Source organism: Oratosquilla oratoria, chromosome 16 (assembly GCF_046742065.1).
Source record: "Oratosquilla oratoria isolate Oo_2021 chromosome 16, ASM4674206v1, whole genome shotgun sequence".
Lineage (NCBI taxonomy): Eukaryota > Metazoa > Arthropoda > Malacostraca > Stomatopoda > Squillidae > Oratosquilla > Oratosquilla oratoria.
The window spans coordinates 60,374,474-60,397,379 of NC_134792.1; the positions used below are offsets into that span (position 1 = coordinate 60,374,474).

At 40.8% G+C, this 22,906-nt stretch overlaps 1 protein-coding gene across 3 annotated transcripts; it reads left to right on the top strand.

Moving 5' to 3' along the window:
- Positions 1-431: 431 nt before the first annotated feature.
- nSMase (neutral sphingomyelinase) lies at positions 432-22,077 on the top strand. Of its 3 annotated transcripts, none has more exons than XM_076199280.1 (5): positions 432-565; positions 4,689-4,757; positions 16,158-16,299; positions 21,346-21,567; positions 21,732-22,076. In XM_076199280.1, exons 2-5 carry the CDS (start codon positions 4,720-4,722, stop codon positions 21,897-21,899), a joined length of 570 nt encoding a protein of 189 aa, XP_076055395.1. In that variant the 5' UTR covers positions 432-565; positions 4,689-4,719; the 3' UTR covers positions 21,900-22,076. The 3 variants fall into 3 exon arrangements, with proteins under 3 accessions (XP_076055395.1, XP_076055397.1, XP_076055396.1); XM_076199282.1 differs by lacking the exon at positions 432-565 and adding an exon at positions 664-923 and having other exon boundaries at positions 21,732-22,077; XM_076199281.1 differs by lacking the exon at positions 432-565 and adding an exon at positions 1,128-1,532 and having other exon boundaries at positions 21,732-22,077.
- The last annotated feature ends 829 nt before the right edge of the window (positions 22,078-22,906 follow it).

Here is a 22,906-nt window from a genome sequence, read left to right on the forward strand (position 1 = left end):
TTTATTGTCCAAACCATGATTTAAAAAGTTGCCCATAGTCTTTGTGTATGTGTATATTAATGTATGCACGTTTTACTACTATTATTCACAATTAAATAAAATACGTGTGTTCGTTCCTCTTTGATCTTCAAACGTCGTGAAACGTACAAGAACGTACATACATGCAATGTATATATATACAGCTCTTTACAAAGTATAGTAGTATTGGATAATCAATTTGATGGCCATATATTAATCCACCTTGCGTTTGAATGAATACAGAAAATACTCAAGTATTTTCTTTTTCTCTACTTTGGTGGCTGACGTATGGCGTGAAAATTCTATTGACACTTTTATATATAGTAAACGTAATTTTAGTATATGTATATCACTTTTGTAAACTTTATTGTTCAAAAGATTATATATGTCTTTGTCTGAAAATGAAAACATAATTTTACAGAAAGAATTCTGTTTATCCTTTTGTTTGTGGTTGTCTCCATACTCTCTACGGACTTCAGTTTTGTTTACGAGACAACGAACGTGTTGTCTTACAACTTGTCTTCAAGAATTGGAGAGGGATGCGAAGGTACTGTGCAATTTGGAAATATATAACTTAAACATCAACTCACCACTATTTTCAGTGAATTAGACACGTCATTTAAAGACCTGTTGTATTAATTTGTATGTAGAAGGAGATTCGAACGTATACATATGGGCATGGGTATGTTATGTTTGAATGTGTATCCATGCTTATTGTTACTTGTAGTGTAATTCTACGGAACTAAATGGGAAATGTTTGTATATAGAAATAGAGTGGCATTTGTTAAAAGCTACTACTCTTATACAGAGGAATGTCAGGGAAGGACCCTCATGTTTAAGTATCGTATCCAGGCACTTGAGTTTAAGTATTTGAGCTTAGGGGTGAAGTCTGAAGAAAGGAACTGGTATGTAATGTTTTGAAAGGACTAGTTCACTTTTCAATCGTAATATATGGACTTGTAATACACGAATAGAACAGTGACGTGATCCTTGTATTCTGTAGTTGAGAATTTAAAGTTGTGCCATTGCATTATCAAGATTATGAAGATAAAGATATGATAATCTGCATGATCATTATCAGCAACATTTATCAGTTTTATTGTACTTCCCCTGTTGCCATCACTTCAGAATTAGGAAGTTTTAATTTACCTACATTCTTGCCATGTTATTATGTATTGTAACAATTTCATGTGAATAATAGAATCCTAATTAATCTATTACTCTTTTAGTAACAAGTATAAGTATTAGTATACCAGAATAATTATACAATAGGCTGAAATTATGAGATTCAGCAATTCAAAAGAAGTTTGAAGGTTGTATGAAGTACCCAGAAGCATTCTCATGGTGTCATATTATGTGAAAGATTTGATAATAATATAAAAAGACTACCCAAACATCTTCCATGGTATGGAATTGAAGTGTAAATTTGTAGATATGGATAAGGTGGAGACTGAGAAAGACTACACAATCAATGCAATGAGGAATTCAGTTTGAGAATATCAATATGAGGCAAGGTAGGATACCAAACTTGTTGCTAATTAGTATGACTGCCAAACTTCATTTAATTGATCATACATACATATACCGTCCAAGGGCTTTTTCCTCCCTACAAATAAAGTTGACAAAGTTGAAAGTTATAATTCCACTCACACCCATTTCATCCCCACCCATTTCAACCCCATTCACTACCCCTCCCTCTCATCTTGACTCCTCATGGAGGACGGGTCATCCCTGCATCTTGCCCATTGTCCCAGGTCAGGAGTAATGCAGCAAGACTGCTTTATTTAATTAGCAACCCCCCTCCCTCCATCCTTATATGAAGTAACATTGAATATGGGGAGAAATCCCCTCAGGCTATGTCAAAATATCATTCACACATAACCACTCCCTAATTCCTCTCTTATCCCCCATCCACTCCCTTCCATGTATCACAGTATCATCTATAAACTCTTTACTCACCAATGGGGCATTCTGTCTTTTTCTGATTCTAAATATATATACATTTATATAACTATGACTTCTATTACTCGAGTTATTGGTTGCCAAGTGTTAGTGACCTCTCATATTACCTCAAAATATTTGAAGTCATATCTCCTGAATGGTTGTTTGGATTGACCCTATAATTTCAGAAATGTGTTTAGAGCACAAAAACTACCTATAAACCAAATTTCAGCAAAATCAGAGACATTAGGGTGTTAGGCACTTGTTGATCTGAGAGAATGCCCCCTATATCTTCTGCCTCAACATAGTGTGCCTTCTTTCCTTAACAGATATCCCCCTCTCGCTTAATACTCCTTTTACCTTGTCCATCCATCTCCTCTTTGGTCATCCCCTCATGTTCACTCCATTCACCTCCACACTTCTTTTAATAATTTTTCTTCATTTATTCTTTCCATGTGTCCAGACCATACCAAAACTCTTTCATCAACGCTATCTGCCATTTCCTTTTCCACGTCTGCTCTCCTCCTCATCTCCTCATTTCTCTCTCTATCCAACCTTGTAACCCCTACCATACTTCAGGTTAAAATTGAAATATGAAAATCATGGTCAATTGACTTAAGTCAATTGATCATGATTTTCATATTTGAGTATGTTCCTGAGAATATTTAAATGATATGTGTGCCTCTTTTATACTCAAGCATATCCAAGTTATGTATGATCCTAAGTATCTTGTATTTATAGTTATGTGATTACAATATGAAAAGTAAATTTGTGGTTAAGACCAAGCAAAATTCTAGTAAAAGTTGAGATTGGCATTTGATTAAATCTTGCACTCCAATTGGCTACTCTCAACTTGCAAGCTAATAGCATGGCCAGAAACAATGATCCTGGAGATGCTGTCATGTCATGCTACATATTTATTTTTTATATTTAAATTCAGGAGGTGCTAAGATAAGAGGGAGGGTGGAGGGGTGTGGAGTGTATTCAGGGATGGAATGGGTGGGAGTGATTTTATGCCTTTTCCTTTTTGCTACCTCCCTTGTAAGGGGGAAAAAAGCCTTGGTATATGTATGTATGTATATTTAGATTCAGTATTAGTTTATGTACTCCATATTACTATTTTGCCCATTTTGATAAAAGTATTTTTAAAGAAATAATAATAGTTTTTAGTGTTTAATTAGGATTTTTTTAGTGTTAAAAGTACATTTACATTACCCAATGAACAGATATAGCTTAGATAACACCATATTAAAGAAAACAGAATGTGAAAAGGACTTGAGTGTTAGTGATTCTGGACCTTAAATCCAGGAAACAGCACATTAGTGTGTCAGGAATAAGGCTAAGAGGACATTAAGATTTATTGCTAGGATGGTTACAAACATGAATGCAGATGTAGTTACTCAAATCTATCTGGTGATAGCTCCATCCTTGACTATGTGGTACAGTTTTGGTTTCTATCCTGTAGAATTGATATTAATCAACTAGAATAAATACAGAGGAGAATGACCTAAATGGTACAGGTGCTTAGAAATTTACCTTATGAAGAGGCTTAGGCACTTTCACTTACACTGGAAAGATGTTGAGTGCAGGATTATCTAATAGAGGTAATGGGTCAAGGGCTCTAAGGAGGGTGATACAGGCAAGGTCATGTTACTAAGACAGCAGGGTAGGACTCATAGTAATGGATTGAATTGGACATATTTAGGCTTAAAAAAGAAATGGGCAAAACTGGTTTAACAACACAAATAGAATAAAGATAATAACCATGTGGTGAGTGCAGAAACTATTGGTAGTTATCAGATAACTTTATGGATGTGGATGATAGCTGATAATGGACATGAAACTGGCCTTATGGTGTCATGTAGTTTCCTCCATCCTTATGTTCCAGAAAACTGGCCAAAGCATCCAGGTGGGACCATTAGTCACTTAGAGAAGAGATATTGTGTTGTCTGGGGATTGTTAGTGTGGGACATTGTAGTATAAGGTGTTCTGGGTCTTCTGTGTGGTGGTTGCAACTGTGGCAGTTTGAATCTGTGGCCCCTATTCTGTGTTAGTACTGTCATTATGGTAGATGGTGTTCCAAGTGTGAGTGTGCCAGTGTGATTCTTGTCAGGTGTGAGAGGGTTTTCTCTGTGAGGCTTATTTCTAAAGGTTATTGGAGTATTGAGTTAGGCAGCCTTTCTTGAAGGGCTTGTATAGCAATTTTAGTGTGTATTTGATTTTACGTAGATGTTTTGTGTGGCTGTGGGTTTTCACTTAGTGAAACACAAGGCAATATCTGATTGATTGATTGCTTAATGTAAAGATAAGGAAAAAAATAAGCCTCATGTAACACTCGTTAGTAAAACAGGATACATGGTGTTGTTGTAGGATGTAGTTTACTAGAACATCATTTTTTTGGACAATCTTGTCATTGTTGTGTAAATGGGATGTATGGGCAACACAAGTTATGCAATGTACAGTAGCAGGTTTGGCTAATAACTACAACTATAAAGGAACAAAAAGACAATTTTTTTTTCTTTCTTTCTTTTCTTTCTTTCTTTTTTCCACTCATATGTACCACCAAGGCTTGGCAGCTAATATAGAGTACATGGTAAGAACAAGGGGATCTTAGTACAGTAGTTCTTGTATGTCATTGTAATAAACAGGTATTAAAAGTTTACATTGTGCAACTGTAATAAATACTAGTAGTATCTTGAGACTTAATTAGTGCATTTGGTCTATTACAGATTAAAGTGAAGAAAGCAGGCAACACATGCAATGGCAATTGAAATCAAAGTACTTACACTTAATGTCTGGTAAGTTAAGCAAAATGTCATAAGATTTTATTCTCTTGTTTCCTTTTTTAAGGTGTTTATATTTATATGTATATATATATATATATATATACAGTGCTCGACAAAAGTTCGCGGCGCCTCAGCGAATCTAAACAAAAATGCACAAAAATGTAATTAATCATTATATTTATTGGATTTTTACTCACCTAATACTTCGTTGGGAGTACTTTGGTATCTGCCAGACAACACCACTCAGTTGCCACGTGGCTGTCATTGTGAGAGAGTGTCTGCAGTACATTTTTTTTTGGTAGCTCCAATCCTGTGACCTTACCATGGCCGATGCAGCTTATAGAAGCAAGCAGTTAATAGCCCAGATCATTGCTCTACGTGAATCAGGCAAGAAAACGAAGGAAATAAGTGAACAGTTAAGCTGTGCAAAGTCTACAGTGAGGAAGTGATGTGCACGTGCAAGAGATTTGCCAGATAACATTTTGCCTGCTCACAAACCACGCTCAGGACGCCCTAGAAAGACTTCTACAAGGGCAGATACCATCATAAAACGAACTCTAGAGGCATCTGCTCGTAAGACAGCAAGGGTAGTGAAGGAACAGAACCCTGGGGTGTTTGGTGAGGTGTCTGTGAGGACAGTGTCACGAAGGGTGCATGAGCTTGGGTACGTGAGTCACCAGCCTGTTGCTAAGCCACTTGTCACCAAGAAGCAGAAAGCCAGAAGGATTGAATTTGCCAAGAAATACTCTCACTGGACTGAGGACGACTGGCTTGACCTTTTTGTGGTCTGACGAGGCCACCTTCAGTGTCACCTGTAACCGTGGTGCAAAGGTGTACCGGCGACATGGAAGTGACCCGCTTGACCCTCGGTACGTCAAGGGTACTGTCAAATTCCCTGATACTTTAATGGTGTGGGGCTGTTTCAGCGGCAAGGGCTTGGGGTCATTAGTAGTGTTACCCAAGAACTTAAAAGTGAACCAAAACGTGTACTTGGAGCTTCTGTGTGAAAATTTACCTGAATCATTTGAAAAAACAGGTGCCACAGTTTTTCAGCAGGACGGTGCCCCCTGCCACACTGCTAAATCCATCACTACTTGGCTCAACGACTGTGAAGTGAACTTTATAAAGGACTGGCCAGGTAATAGCCCTGATTTGAACCCAATTGAAAATTTGTGGCACATTATAAAGAAGAGGTTACAAGGCAAAGACGTCAGCTCTACACCCAAGCTCGAGGCAGCCATTCAGGAAATCTGGGATAATTTTGAGCCTACAACCCTCCACAACCTAGCTGCTTCACTTCCACGTCATCTTGAGGCTGTGTTAAAGCGTAAAGGACTCCCAACCAAGTATTAGGTGAGTAAAAATCCAATAAATATAATGATTAATTACATTTTTGTTTAGATTCGCTGAGGCACCGCGAACTTTTGTCGAGCACTGTATGTATATATATATGTATATATATATATATATGTATTTATATGTGTATATATATGTATATATGTATTTATATATATATGTATTTATATATATATGTATATATATATATATATGTATTTATATATATATATATATATATATATATACAGTATATACATATATATATATGATAGGAAGAGTTAAGGATGTACATGTGCTAAGGGGAGAGGGTGGGGGAATATCAGATCATTTTTTGGTGGAAGGTAAGCTGAGAGTGGAGGATAGATGGAGAAGGCGGAAAGGGACAAAAGGTAGGGAGGTTCTTAGAGTGAACTCCTTGAATGAAAAGGAAAAGGAGAAGGAGTACGAAAAGAAGCTGAAGGAGGAGTGGGAGGAAGTAAAGGATAGAGCAGAGATGGGTGTGGAGGAGGAATGGGGATGGTTCAAGGAGGGAGTCTTAAAGTGTGCAAGGATGGTGTGTGGAACAAGAAGGACAGGGGGAAATAGAAGAAAGGGTAGTGAATGGTGGGATGAGGAAACAAAGAAGGCTGTAGAAGAGAAGAAGCGAGCATTCACAGATTGGTTACAAAAGAGGACAGGGGAGTCATATGAGACGTACAAAGAAAAGAAAAGAGAAGTAAAGCAAAAGGTAAAGGAGGCAAAGAGGAGAGCAGATGTGAAATGGGGTAGGAGTATGACAGAAAATTTTGAAAGTAATAAAAAGATGTTTTGGAAAGAAATTAAGAGAGGAAGAGGAGGCGAATCAAGTAGGGAAGAAAAGGTAAAAGGTACAGATGGAGAGTTGATAATGGAAGAGATGGCAGTGAGGGGAAGATGGGCAGAATATTTTAGGGAGTTGCTGAATGTGAAGGAGGATAGGGAAGGAAAGATAGCTGCAGTGGGAAATGCGAAGAAAATGAGAGTGATGAGTGAGGAGAATGGAGGAGAAATAAGGAAGGATGAGGTGAAGGCAGCTGTAAAGATGATGAAAGCAGGTAAGGCACCTGGTCTGGATGGATGTCATGCAGAATGTCTGAAAAAGGGAGGTGCAGTGATGGTGGACTGGTTGGTGAGGTTATTTAATGTTTGCTGGAGAGAGGGTAGAGTACCGGAGGACTGGAGTAGTGCCTGTATAGTTCCTCTTTACAAGGGAAAAGGGGACAAGTGTGAATGTAGTAATTTCAGAGGGATTAGCCTGTTGAGTGTAGTAGGGAAGGCTTATGGGAGGATCTTAATTGAGAGGATTAGGAGAGGAACAGAGGGAGTAATTGGTGAGGAACAGTGTGGATTTAGGACGGGTAGAGGTTGTGTAGATCAGATCTTTGTGGTAAGACAGATATGTGAGAAAGCTATAGGAAAGGGGAAGGATGTTTTTTGGGCTTTCATGGATCTGGAAAAGGCTTATGATAGGGTAGACAGAAAGGCACTGTGGGAGGTTATGCAGATTTATGGGATAGGAGGAAAGCTTTTGGGAGCTGTCAAGAGTTTTTATGAGAGTAGTAGAGCATGTGTTAGGATTAGAAATGGAGAGAGTGAGTGGTTTGAAGTAAAGGTGGGACTTCGTCAAGGATGCGTTATGTCGCCCTGGCTGTTCAACTTATACATGGATGGGGTGGTGCGAGAGGTGAATGCTAGGGTAGTGAGTCAGGGATTGGAGATGGTTAAAGAAAATGGAGAAAAGTGGGAGGTGAGCCAGCTGTTGTTTGCGGACAACACTGCGCTTGTGGCAGGGTCAGAGGAGGGATTGAGGAAGCTGGTGGCAGAGTTTGGGAGAGTATGTGATAGAAGAAAGCTAAAGATAAATGTGGGTAAAAGTAAGGTGATGAGATGTACAAGGGGTGAAAGTGGCAGTAGACTGGAAGTGAACATTAAGGGAGAGCGACTGGAGGAAGTGGATAGTTTTAGATACTTGGGTGCAAATGTAGCAGGAAAAGGTGGAGTGAAGGTGGAGGTAGAATGTAGATTGAGAGAAGCGAGTAAATGCCTTGGTGGTTTAAAGAGTGTAATGAGGAATAGACATTTGGGAATGGATGCGAAGAGGAGACTGTATGAAGGAGTGATTGTGCCAACAGCACTGTATGGGGCAGAAACGTGGAACATAAGAGAAGAAGAGAGAAGGAGTTTGAATGTGTTTGAGATGAGGTGTCTGAGAAGTATGGTGGGGGTTACTAGGCTAGATAGAGTGAGAAATGAGGAGGTGAGGAGGAGAACAGGGGTGAAAAAGGATTTGGGAGATAGGGTTGATGAAAGAATATTAGGATGGTTTGGACACATGGAAAGAATGAGTGAAGAAAGACTAGTAAAAGAGGTATGGAAGGCAGATGTGGAGGGAGCGAACATGAGGGGACGTCCTAGGATGAGGTGGATGGATGGGGTGAAGGGGGCTTTGGGGAAGAGGGGAATGTCTGTTGAGGAAGGAAGGGAGAGGACGGAAGACAGAGGTGAGTGGAGAATGGTTGTATATGGATGATGTTGTGACTGCATGAGGAGAAATGGGCGGGGAAGTGGGGGGTGGGGTAGTATGTGTGAGTAAATTTTGACGCAGCCCGAAGGGATTTCTCCCCGTCCTCGCTTTATATGCAAAGGGGGACGGAGAGGGGGTCGCCGATTAAATGAAGCGGCCTTGCTGTGGATGTACTGTGTCTTGCGACACTGCTTCTGACCCAGGGCAGGGTGCAGGGATGACCCGTCATCCAGGAGGTGCTCAGATGAGAGGAAGGGTGGGAGGGGTGTGGAGTGTATTTAGGGATGAAATGGGTGGGAGTGTTTTTATGCCTTTCCCTTTTTGGCTACCTCCCTTGGAAGGGGGAAAAAGCCTTGGTATATGTATGTATGTATGTATGTATATATATATGTATTTATATATATATGTGTATATGTATATATATGTATATGTATGTATGTATTTATATATATATATATATATATATATATATATTTTTTTTTTTTTTTTCCTATGGACCAGAATCACTCATCATTTGTCAATGTTGGAGTAAGATCTGTACTTAAATAGGGATGATGCTACTCTTGTACTGCAACTGTCCCTCCTATATGCTGTTCTCATGAAACTATCCTTTGCTTATTACTACTACTTATACCATGCATGCTGTAAGAGGTAACTAAGTGGGATGGAATTGTGGGCCTCAGGTTCCTGCTCTGTATGTTCCTTCTACAAAAAGTCAAGGCATAAGAGGGTCTGGGATCAGAACTCCAACCAGAGCCCTAAAAATTGGGTCATTAGATGTACATGGTTGTGGTACAGATGAGAGTAAAAGTAAAGAGATTGGCAGTTGGTGTGAAGGAAAATGGATGTGTTAGTGTTAGGGTTAATTTTGAGTTTGGAAGTATGGTGGGGAGTGTTGGGAGTAGTGACAGGGCTAGGAAGGGAAGGAGTCACTTTTGTTAAACGATGAGATAGGAAAGTATGCAGGGGAGTGTCTTTGTGATTGATGCTGATGAAGATGAAACTGGCATGAGAGGTGTGGGGTTTTGTGAGTGCACATTGTCCTGGAAGTGAAAACTAACGAAGCACACAAAGATTGTAAATGGTATGAGGAGGATGGGAGGGAATAGGGGGAAATGGAGTGAATGGTGGGATAAAGAGGTGAAAGTGGTGGTAGAAGAGAAGAAGCAAGCATATGTGGATTGGTTGCAAGGTAGACCCAGAGAAACATATGAGAGGTACAAGAAGAGAGGAGAAGCAAAATGTAAGGTGAGGGAGGCAGGTGTAAAATGGGGTCAGAGAATTTTTTTTAAAAGAATGGAGATGTTTTGGAAGGAGGTTAAAAGTGTGGTTGAGATGAGAGGAAAAGGTAAAGGGTACAGATGGACAGATCTTAATGGAAAGGGAAGATGGATAGTGTTTCAGAGATTTGCTTAATGTGGAGAAGGTTGGAAAGGGATTTTGATAGAGTAAGGAGCTAGGAATATAATAGAAAAATGAGAGGGCTGTAGGAAAGGATGAGATACAAAGGGCATTGAAAATTATGAGAGATGGTAATGCACCTGGGTTAGATGGATGTGCAGTGTCTGTAAAAGGGATTAATGGTGGATTGGACTGTGAGGTTCTTTAATGTGTGCCTAAGAGGAGGTGAGTGTGCTAGAGAACTGCAGGAGTGTATGTATAGCTCCACTTTACAGAGGAAAAGGGGACAGCTCCACTTTACAGAGGAAAAGGGGACAAGTATGAATGTAGTTGTTGTTGTTGTCATTGTTGTCGTTCCCTAGACTGTCTGGCCGAGCAGTCCCGTCTCCCCAAGGAATGCCACAGCCGAAACTGGGTTTTCTCACAAATCCTTTATAGAGTGTATGTTGTGTTGTTTGCGTGCATGATTGTGTATAATGCAGTCTTCCATTATGTGTTGTATGGTATGGGGTGAAGTGTTACATCCTGGGCAGCTGTTCACAATGCGGTTATCCAGCCTCTTCTGGTAGCTTAGAAGTGCTGGGTGGTGGCCGCACCGCAGTCTGGCCAGGTGGACTCTGTCCTTTCGTGGGAGAGAGGATTCAGAAGGGTGAATATCAGGGGATCTGGCATGCAGCAGTGTGTTGTCTTTTAGTGTGTTAATGGAGCGGTGAGTGATATGATTATGAATATGTTTCCGGAGGCTGGTATTTGGTGGTTGTGGAGGAAGAGAAGAGAGTATCTGTGTGTGATACAGGTCTTCGGGTGTTGTTTTAAATGGGTCAGTTTGTTGAACATACAGTAGTTACAAAGGGATATGGGAGGGTGTTGATTGAGAATATTAAAAGAGGAGCAGAGTGAGTGGGTGCTTGATGAGGAACTATGGGTTTGGGAAAGATGGAAAGTGCATGGATAAGATTTTTGTGATAAGGCAGATGTACAAGAAGCTTTTGGCAAAAGGTAATAATATTTTTGGGGCCTCTGGATTTAGAGAAAGAGTTGTACATTGGTGGCATAATTTGAAGTGTGCTGGTATCACATATGCTTTTTGTAGATTTGAATTTCACACTTCTCTCTGATTAACAGCAGTGACTGTTACCTGCCCCAGTCCAGGTGCATAGGGTTTTGGCCACAGCTACACACTTCCTGGTATAGGCTCCTTGCCTTTTATGACAAGGTAGACAGAAAGGTATTGCGGGTATATGGGATTAGGGAAATCTGGCAGTCAAAAGTTTTTACATGAGTAAAAGCTTGTGCTAGGATTGGTAATCATGAGAGTGAGTGGTTTGCACTAAGGTGGCTGTTCAGTGTGTACATGTATGGGGTGGTACAGGAGGTAAATGCAAGAGTGATGGGCAGGGATTGGAAATAGTAGAGGGAAGTGGGATATGACCCAATTGTTGTTTGTTGATGACACTGCACTTTTGGCTGGGTCAGAAGAAGGTCTAAAGTAGTTAGTAATGGAGATTGGGAAGGTATGTGGTGGTAGGATGAAGTTGAAATCAAATATGGGCAAAAGTAAGATGAAGAGATGTCCAAGGATTGAGGGTGTCTGTAAGTTGAAGGTAAGTCTTAAAGGAAAGAGGTTAGAGGAAGTGGGTAGTTTTAAGTATTTAAGGTCCCATGTTGCGGGCAATGGAATGTAGTGGAAGTGAAGGTAAATTGTAGAGTGAGGGAAGCAAGTAAATGTCTTGGGAGAATGAAAAGTCATGAGAAATAGGTATCTGGGGATGGATGCAAATAGAAGATTGTATGAATGGGTGATTGTGTCTACAGCACTGGATGGGACAAAGACGATTCAAGGGAGGCAGGAAGAAGAAATTTAAGTGAGTTTGGGAAGTATAGCAAGGGTTATGTGCATAGAGTGAGAAATGAGATGAGGAGAGTAGGGATGGAAGAGGGGCTGATCAAAGAATGCTGTGATGGTTTGGGCACATGGGTGAAGAAAAACTAGCAAAACGATTGTGGAAGGTAGAGGTGGATGGAGTGGATTTAAGGGGAAGATAGAGAACAAGTTGGGTGAAGCTTGGATAAAATAAGAATGTCTGTTGAGCAGGGAAGGGAGGAGTCAAGAGATAGATGTTAATGGACAACAAATTGACAAGGCCTGAAGAGATTTGCTTATAATCTCTAATTTTGTATGGGAGGAGGAGGGAAGGTCACCATGTAAATAAAGTTGTGGGAGTAGACCAGCTCAGGGCTGTTGGGCCCTGCTGTGGATGTGCTGTGTTGCTGAATTGCTTGACTTGGGTAGTGGCAGGGGGGGGGATAGGTGGCCCTTCACCCACAAGGAGTTAGAATAAAAGGGAATTAGGTGAGAAATGGGTGGGAGTGGGTGCATGCCTTGGTTGGCTACCTCCCTTGTAAGGGAGAATTATTTTGATAGACAATGATTGAAATGCACAATCAATAAAGGCTTTGTTTTGTAGTGTTTACTTTGCCAAAACTCTCCTCTTTGTTTCTATTGGGATACCTGACTTTGCAATGAATTTATTGGTCGTTTGAATATTGTTTGTTTAATAATCTGTTTGTGTATGTATGCATGTACATTTATTTACCTAGTTGTAATATACGGGAAGGGAGCTATGCTCATGGTGACCCGTCTTTGTATCTCTCCGTATCAAGTTTTATCTTAAAATCTCGTATAATGTTTGCACATACTGTTTCATTGTCTAATTTGTTCCATGTATTTATCGCTCTGTGTGGGAAGCTGTTCCTTTTCAAGTTTCTTCTATAACTGTCCTTTTTCAGTGTTTTTCCGTGTCCTCTCGTTTTACCGTTGCCCCACACTAACAAGTCGTTCCTGTCTAAAACTTCCATTCCTTTCATTATTCTGTAGATAGTCAGCAAATCTCCTCTTTCTCTTCTCTGTTCCAAAGTTGGTAGATTCAATTTGGACAGTCTTTGCTCATATGTTAGTTCGGCAAGAGTTGGTGCTAGTTTGGTTGTCACTCTTTGTATTCTTTCTAGTTTCTTAATATTCTTTTTGGTACTGGGTGTCCAAAGTGATGCTGCATACTCAAGTTTTTTTTTTATTAGTGTAGTTAGTATTTTCTTTATCATTTCTTCATCCAGATAAGCAAATGCCACTTTGATTGACCTCAATAAATTGTAGGTTTCTCTGAATATTTTATTTATATGCTTATCTGGTTTCATGTCCTTTCCAATCATCACTCCAAGATCTTTTTCCAAGTTTGCTTTTTTTTTACTTTTTCTTCCCCAATTCTGTAATCTTTTGATATTCTGTTTTTACTCTTTCCAAATTCCATTATACTACATTTCTTTATATAAAATTTTGCTTCCCACTTTTGAGTCCAATTCCAGATCATGTCCAGATCTTGTTGCAATGAGTTGCAGTCCTCTTCCGTTTTTACCTTCTCTAGTAATTTTGCATCATCTGCAAAGAAATCTATATAACACTCCACACCTTCATTCATGTCATTAATGTATACGGCGAACATGATCGGGGCCAGTACTGATCCTTGCTCCTTCCCTCTATACTACAGTTAGGTAGATACATTATAAGGTATCGATTGATGTTTTTAGTGAAAAAAAAATAACTTATCTTAAATTTTGTAGTTTATTGTATGAACAAAGTATGATTTGATTGTGTACAAGGAATAAGTAACTCTTACCCTTTTACTCTGTATGATGTTACATAAACATTGAATTGTCATATTTTCAGATATTTAAATCTAATGGTAATCTAAGGAGTAATGATTCAGTTTTGGATATATGTTGGGTGAATGTATGCATTGACTTAACCATTCCCTTATAAGAAGGAAAATACCCTTTTGTGTGCGTGTGTGTATATATATACATATAAGGAGTAGTCCTGGCCCTGTGCCACGACCTTTTGACCCTCAAGACCCCCCAAAAAATGCTCACGCCTTCCAGGGCTGGGACAACTACCTGGCCGATTTCTTGTTGAGGCTCCACACAACTTCACCTCCAGCCTTGACTTCTCTGGGGGCTGTGTAATGAGTAGGTCTGGCCCCATCCCATGACCTTTTGACCCTTAAAGCCCCAAGGGAATTGCTCATGCCACATCAGCCTCAGCCTGCTGCATTACTTGCACAAAGTTTCTTTGAAGAAATGCACGTGCAGTTCACCAGCCCAAGAACAGACCATGATGACTAGCCTGCACCTCGGCCAGCTGCGTCAGGATGGACAACAGTTCTTTGATGAATGCATGTGCAGTATCAGCCCCATACATTCCATTTTGGTGACTCAGGAGCTTGAAATCTTTTTGCATCTGACTTCTCAGACATCAGCTTTGACCTCGTGCCAATTAATATCACAAGTCATGACTTGAACCATGTATATAAGCTGAATGGAATTGCAAAAGATACAAGTCGCCTCAGAGGATCATGCTGCAAACCTAGCTTGCTGCTTCTATTGCAGTCTCCTGCTTTCCCCACCCCTGTATGCAGACCACCCAGGGATACAACTTGAAATTCACAAATGTCACCTCCCTCGCCATCCCCCCTTTTCACGCACTTAGATTGAGCTATTGTACCATTGGTGCCCAACTTCATTATATAATAAAACCCCATTTTCACTAACCATGTTTGCCTTCCAGTCAGTCCTAATATTTGGCACCCAGTGTGGGGCTAGGCTAACTACCTAACATTTGGTATCCAATGTTTGGGGCCCAGATCACCAGCTCTGCTGATTGCTGCCAGCTCAACTGCCATCACACACCTGCCAGGTTTGCTGACTGCCAGCGCAACTGCTGCTGCTGCCTACCAGGTCTGCCAACTGCCAGCTCACGTGCCCAACTGCTGCGTCCGCATGCCAGGTCTGCCAACTGTCAGCTTGGCCACCCACCAGCCTAACTGTCACCATTGCTTGCCAGGTCTGCCAACTGCCAGCTTGCCTGCCTACACTCTTGCCTACCTCAGGTATCATTTCATGCCCCACTGCCCTGCCACTAGATCATTTAGCAAACTAGAGTTGTGATTGTTCCCATCTTGACCCACCCACATGCTCAGTGGAGATCAGAAGGACATGCACCTCAACTCCCACTAAGCATGACCATTTGAGGGAGATGTTACAGCCATGCTACCGGTGCTACCGTACAATGTGATCCCAGGATGCATTCCAGGTATGAGTTCCTTCGAGCAGCCTCCTAAAATGCACCATCCTCCTTGACATCATCTAAGATGTACAGGACAACTCTGGTCCCATGGGAGTAGCCGAGCACTCTGAGGCTTGCTACCCTGTGACAAACAGACCACTGTTTGCTCCTGTACCAGCAGTCTATTAACCAAATCAACCCCAGCCTCTATATCAGCCTCTTCAGGTTCTGGCCCTGTCACATCTGGGGCCAGGACAACTACCTGGCCAGTTTCTTGTCAAGTCTTCATGTGAATTCACCTCCAGCCTCGATTTCCATGGGGTCATGTAAATTGTCCTGGCCCCGTCCCACTACCTTTTGACCTGCAAAGCCCTAAGGGAATTGCTCATGCAACCTGGCTGCATGAGCCGCACCCAGCTGCATGACTCACACAAAGCTTCTCTGAGGAAATGCACATGCAGTTCACCAGCCCAAGAGTGGACCTCAATGACTAGCCTGCACTTTGGCCAGCTACATTGGGACAGAATGATTCTTTGAGAAATGCATTTGCAGTACTAGCCCCATACATTTCATCTTGGTGAGTTAGTGGCTTCAGAACATTTTGCATCTGATTTCTCAGGCATGAACTTTGACTTCGTGCCAATTATATAAGCTGGATGGAATCACTGAAGATGCAGATTGCCTCGGAGTATCATGCAGCGAGCCTAACTTGCCTCCATTATGGTCTCTTCTCCCCTCCCCTACAAGCAGATCACCTCCCTCTTCATCTTATCCCCGCCTTCTCACACTTAGAGTGAGCTATCATCATTGGCGCCCAACTTCATTTTAAATAAAACCCCATTTTTACTAACTATGTTTGCCTTCCTGCCAATCCTAACATTTGGCACCCAGTGTGAGACCAGGCTGACTCCCTAACATTTGGCATCCAACATGGGGCCAGGCTGACTACCAGACAATATATATGTGTATGTGTGTATTTCAAAGAATTTCATCAGTGGTTTCTCTATTACAGGGGAATTCCAGGAATATCAAAAAATCGGAAGGCCCGCATAGAAGCTATCAGCTCCCAGCTTGCCTCAGGGCCAGACTTGTACGACTTTGTGTTTCTGCAGGAGCTGTGGAGCAAAGATGACTACAGATTCATAGCAGATAAAGTGAGTTTATGTAATGTGCTACATCATGGTATTTACTTCCAATTAATTTTTAGTTTGAAGTGTCGAGGAAAGATTTTTCTTGTATCCAGCCACATCATGGACTGAAAGGTATTCTGTCAGTATGCTTCATCATTGGAACTTGTTGTAAGAAGCAGTTACATAATGCATCAAGAGAGCCTCCTCATCAGTACACCAAATTCCATAATATACTAGAATTCCCTGAAATCAACCCCAGAAAGAAATCCTTCTACTGTAGAGTAACATCAGCATTCAGGTCACCACACCTTGTTTCACCACTTCAGTACAACTCAAATACTCATGCACAGCATTAACTGCCATAAGTAATTTGCATCACACTACTTGAATTATAAAATTAAAGTCACTGCTTTGTTACTCATTTTCTTTTACTCTAAGTAATAATAAACACAGAAAACATGATCAAACCAGTTCACAGAATCCAGGGGTAACTGATGTAGAACTACAAAAATATATAATCAAGACGCCAGTGTGCCTCATGATACCTATGTAGGACATCAAAGATTCATGATGCAGCCATCACACAGAAGATACAGAACATCTAATGCCATACAGTTCCTCACTCACTCCTCAGAGGTACATATACCAAAGGCTTTTTCCCACTTGAAGGGGGATAGCCAAAAAAACATTCCCACCCATTCCATCTCTAATACACTCCATTCCCCTCTACCCACCCTCTTATCTTGGCACCTCCTGGATGACGGATCATTCCTGCATCTTGTCCACTGACCAGGGTCATTGGTAGTGTCTCAAGACACAGCACATCCACAGCAAGGCCGCTTCTTTAAATCGGCGACCCCCCTCTCTGTCCCCTCGTACAGAAAAGGAGAAGGCGGGGAGAAATCCCTTCGGGCTGCGTCAAATTTTTCTCACACATGCTACCTCACCCCCATCTCCCCACCCATTCCACCTCATGCATCACAACATTATTTATATACAACCATTCTCCATTCACCTCTGTCTTCTGTCCTCTCCTGTCTTTCCTCGACAGACATTCCCCTCTTCACAAAGCCCCTTTCACCCCATCCATCCATCTCTTCCTAGTTCGCCCCCTCATGTTCACTCCTTCCACATCTGCCTTCCATACCTCTTTTACTAGTCTTTCTTCACTCATTCTTTCCATGTGTCCATAATACTCTTTCATCAACCCTATCTCCCAATTCCCTTACCACCCCTGTTCTCCTCCTCACCTCCTCATTTCTCACTTTATCCAGCCTAGTAACCCCCATCATACTTCTCAGACACCTCATCTCAAACACATTCAAACTCCTTCTCTCTTCCTCTCTTATGTTCCATGTTTCTGCCCTATACAGTGCTGTTGGCATAATCACTCCTTCATACAATCTCCTCTTAGCATCCATTCCCAAATGTCTATTCCTCATTACACTTTTTAATCCACCAAGGCATTTACTCGCTTCTCTCAATCTACATTCTACCTCCACCTCCACTCCACCCTTTTCTGCCACATTTGCACCCAAGTATCTAAAACTATCCACTTCCTCTAGTTGCTCTCCCTTAATGCTCATTACCAGTCTGCTGCCTCTTTCACCCCTTGTACATCTCATCACCTTACTTTTACCCACATTTATCTTCAACTTTCTTCTTTCACACACACTCCCAAACTCTGTCACCAACTTCGTAAATCCCTCCTCTGATCCTCCTACAAGCGCAGTGTCATCCGCAAACAACAGCTGGCTCACCTCCCTCTTTTCTCCATTTTTTTTTAAACATCACCCTTGCATTTACCTCTGGCACCCCTCCATCCATGTATAAGTTGAACAGCATGGGTGACATAACACATCCCTGACGAAGTCCCACCTTTACCTCGAACCACTCACTCTCTCCATTTCTAATCCTGACACATGCTCTACTACTCTCGTAAAAACTCTTGACAGCTCATAGAAGCTTTCCTCCTATCCCATATATCATCAAAACCTCCGACAGTGCCTTCCTGTCTACCCTGTCATAAGCCTTTTCCAGATCCATAAAAGTCCAAAAAATATCCTTACCTTTTCATATAGCTTTCTGATATATCTGTCTTACCACAAAAATCAGGTCTACACAACCTCTACATGTCCTAAATCCACACTGTTACTCTCCAATTACTCCCTTTGTTCCTCTCCAAATCCTCTCATTCAAGATCCTCCCATAAGCCTTCCCAACTACACTTAACAAGCTAATCCCTCTGAAACTACTACACTCACACTTATCCCCTTTTCCCTTGTAGAGTGGAACTATACAGGCACTCCGCCCTCTCTCCAGGAATCATTAAATAACCTCACCAGCCAGTCCACCATCACTGTACCTCCTTTTTTTAGACATTCTGCAAGGCATCCATCCAACCCAGGTGCCTTACCTGCTCTCATCATCTTAACAAATGCCTTCACTTTATCCTTCTTTATTTCTCCTCCATTTTCCTCACTCATCACGGTCATTTTCTTAGCACTTTCCACTGCAACTATCTTTCCCTCCCTATCCTTCACATTTAGCAACTTCCTAAAATACTCTGCCCATCTTCCCCTTACTGCATTCTTTTCCATTTTCATCTCTCCATCTGCACCTTTTACCTTTTCTTCTTTACTTGATTTGTCTCCTCTTCCTCTCTTAATTTCTTTCCAAAACATCTTTTTATTACTTCCAAAATTTTCTGTTATACTCCTACCCCATTTCACATCTGCACTCCTCTTTGCCTCCTTTACCTTGTGTTTTACTTCTCTTTTCTTTTCTTTGTACCTCTCATATGATTCTCTCACCCTATTTTGTAACCAATCTGTGAAATCTCGCTTCTTCTCTTCTACAACCTTCTTTGTTTCCTCATCCCACCATTCACTACCCTTCCTTCTATTTCCTCCCATCCTTCTTGTTCCACACACCATCTTTGCACACTTTGTGACTCCCTCCTTGAACCATCCCCATTCCTCCTCCAATCCTAGCTCTACTCTCTCCTTCACTCCCTCCCACTCCCCTCTCAGCTTGTTCTTGTACTCCCTCTCCTTTTCCTTTTCATTTAAAGAGTTCACTCTAAGTACCTCCCTACTTTTTGTCCTTTTCCTCTTTCTCTATCTATCCTCCATTCTCAACTTACCTTCCACCAAAAAATTATCTGATATTCCCCCACTCTCTCCCCTTAGCACATGTACATCCTTAACTCTTCCTATTATACTCCTATCTACCACTACATAGTCCATTAACCACTTCACTCCGGGCCAAAATCTCGCGGGCAGCATTAGCTGCCAAACGTACAATGTTGCATCATAATACTGGCATCACAAAAAATAGTCACCACATATATCAGTCGTTCTCTCTTTCACCAGTGAATTTTGATAACCATAGAAAATGTGATGAAGCCAGTTTAGAAAGTATGTCAGTTACGCAGGGACAACTACAATAAATATAATCAAGACGCCGATATGGCAGCCTCGTGTATCCACTTGCTCCTCATGCCGCCTACGTAGGCATCACCGTATGGAAGAGGTTAATGCTCTGTCTACCACCCTTCCATCCACCACCCTCTCCCATGTGTTCTTATGCTTGACTTTCTTTCAAAATACTGTATTTGCTATCATCAACTCTCTAGACAAATCTCCACCATCAACTCTCCACTACGATTCTTTCCTGGAACTCCACATTTCCCAACTACTCCATCAATTGGTTCATTTCCTACCCTAACATTAAGGTCTCCTAATACTATTACATTGACATTCCTCCCTAATCCCTCTATGCACTCATTTAAATCTATCCAAAATGCCTCCCTTTCCTCTACACTCTTCTCACTGCCAGGCCCATATGCACTTACAAAAACACACATCTCCTTTCCTAGTTTCACCTTCATCCACATTATCCTTGAAGAAACTTCCTTCCACTCTACTACACGTTTACCTATCTCTTCACTTAGGTACATATATATACTAATGGGTTTTGCCCCCATTACAAGGAAGGTAGCCAAAAAACAAGGGCATAAATCCACCCCCACACACTCCACTCCCATGTAGTGATGACCTTTCATCCAGGAGGATCCAAGATGGGAGGTGGTGAATGGGAGTGGACTCCCCATAGATGACGTAAAATATCTAACAATATGAATAATGTGTTACTCAGGTCTGTATGAGAGCCCCAAAACAGTGCCAGAAATGTTGGCTGCATGTCAATACCCCAGTGTTGGGAGTATTTGAGGATATGATGCAAGGATTTTATAATGTGTTATGTAAAGATGAACACCAGCCCTGTCACTTGAAAACGCTTTATAGAAGTTGTTGCAATGATTGCTTTAATTTGAAATGTTTTGTGCATATGGTAAGAATGAGTGAAGAAAGACTGGAAGGAAGAGTGTGGAGAGCAGAAGTGGATGGAAGGACTTTGAGGGGGAGGCCAAGAATGAGGTGGATGGACAGAGTGAGAGAGGCAGTGAATGCCAGAGTGTCTCTTGATCAAGAAAGATGGTGGAAAAGGTAAGAGTGAATGGAGAGTAGTTGTAATTTTAAGAAGAAATGGCAGAGCCTAAAGAGATGTTCCTGCCTGCTCATGTGGATGGGGAGGGGGAAGGTTACCATGTAATGAAGAGATAGGAGTAAACCAATTCTAGCTCTCAGAGGCTTCTGTGAAGGTGTATTGTCTTTGACTTTTACCTAAAAATCTCTAGATAACAACACAATATGTCTTCCCTGAGTGACTTTTAGCCCTGCTCAGAGTTGGGTGCTGGATTCTTGGAGGCTGTAGGTCTTCTACAAGAGATAGCAGGGAGAATGGATTGATTGATTGATTACCTTTGACCTCTGAGCAGTGTAGTAAGGGACAAGGGCTACCATCCATCCAGGAGGTGCAAATATGAGATGGGCAACAAATGTAATTTTTTCTGGGAATGGATGGATGTAAGGTGGATACAACCTTTGTCGTGGCCACCCCTTTCTAAGGGGGAAAATATCCTTTCATATATGTATGTATGCCGTGATAACCATAGGAGATTATCCATTTTATTTTTATATTATAACTATCTTGTGTTTTTCCTTACAGGTGTCCCGTGTCCTGCCTTATTCACACCCATTCTACAGTGGTGTTTTAGGTTCTGGTATTGTGGTCTTCTCCAAAGCACCATTCACAGACATTCACTTTCATGCCTTTTCCCTCAATGGCTATGCTCATGCAATCACCCATGGAGACTGGTGGGGTGGGAAAGGTGTCGGTATGTGCCGCGTCACACACCATGGCATCAACTTCAACCTAGTCACCACTCATGTAAGTAAACACTATAGTAGTTCTTTGTCTTTGTGCAACATGTACAGGTAATCGTCGACTTACGACCTATGCGACTTACGACTGATCGACTTTACGACCACGAGATGGTGCAATAATATCTAACATTTAATAGAGTAATAGAATTGCAATGTTATGCCTGGCAGTGCAGTACATTACTCCGCACGCTGCGAGACGCGAGTACGATAGTTTTGGCAGGCTGCCGGCAGCGTCAGGATCCCAGCCAGCTAAATATTCTTTCATTTTGTTTGTTTGAAGTAAAATGTTTCCTAATTTTGCATTGCATTTTGTATTTTTGTATGTTTTGCAATTAATAAAATATAACAAACTTTTTATGCCTAGGCTAGTTTGTTGTCGATAACAATATGTTCGGTACAGTACTTAAACGAAAAGAATGTGTTTTGTTGAAATAAAAAAAATCCTAATTTTGCCTTACATTTTGTATTTTTATGTTTTGCAATTAATGAAATGTAACAGTATTTTTTTATGCCTAGTCTGTTGTCGATGACAAAATGTTCGGCACAGCATTTTGTAATTTTTATGTTTTGCGATTAATAAAATGTAACAGTAAACTTTGTTTATGCCTAGTCTGTTGTCGATAACAATATTTTCAGTACAGTACATAAACGAAAAGAATGTGTTTCGAAATATTTTTTTCCTAATTTTACTTTACAATGATTTTAATGTAACCAACAAAAAAGGATTTGTAGGTCAAAGATGACAGGACTTTATTCAGTATGCGTAGGCCTAGGCTACGTTTCCTAACAAAAATGATAAAAAGTTAATGAATATTAAACAACGTAGCTCAAAGATGGTAAGATTTTATTCAGTATGCATACGTTTCCTAAAGAAAGTCTGATGGTAAAATAATACAAAGGTTAACAAATACAGTATTAAATATCATAGGTCAAAGATGATAAGATTTTATTCAATATGCTTAGGCCTAGGCTACGTTTCCCAAAGAAAATCAGAAATTATAAAAAGGTTAAAAATACTATACAACATAGTTCAAAGATGCTAAGATTATTTCAGTATGCTAAATATACAATACATATATACATATATATATTATATTATATAAAGGGTAATATATACTGTATATATATATAGACCGACTTGCGTCCAGATCGACTTACGACCTGTCTGTCGGAACCGAAGTCGGTCGTAAGTCGACGACTACCTGTACATAACTCATTCCTTTTGGAATGAGGACAAACATTTAATACATATTCCAAAGGTCCTTTCTTCCTTATATGGGTGTGACTGCATCAAAGAAAACACCCACATTATATGTGTATGTATATATATAAAAAGATGTTTT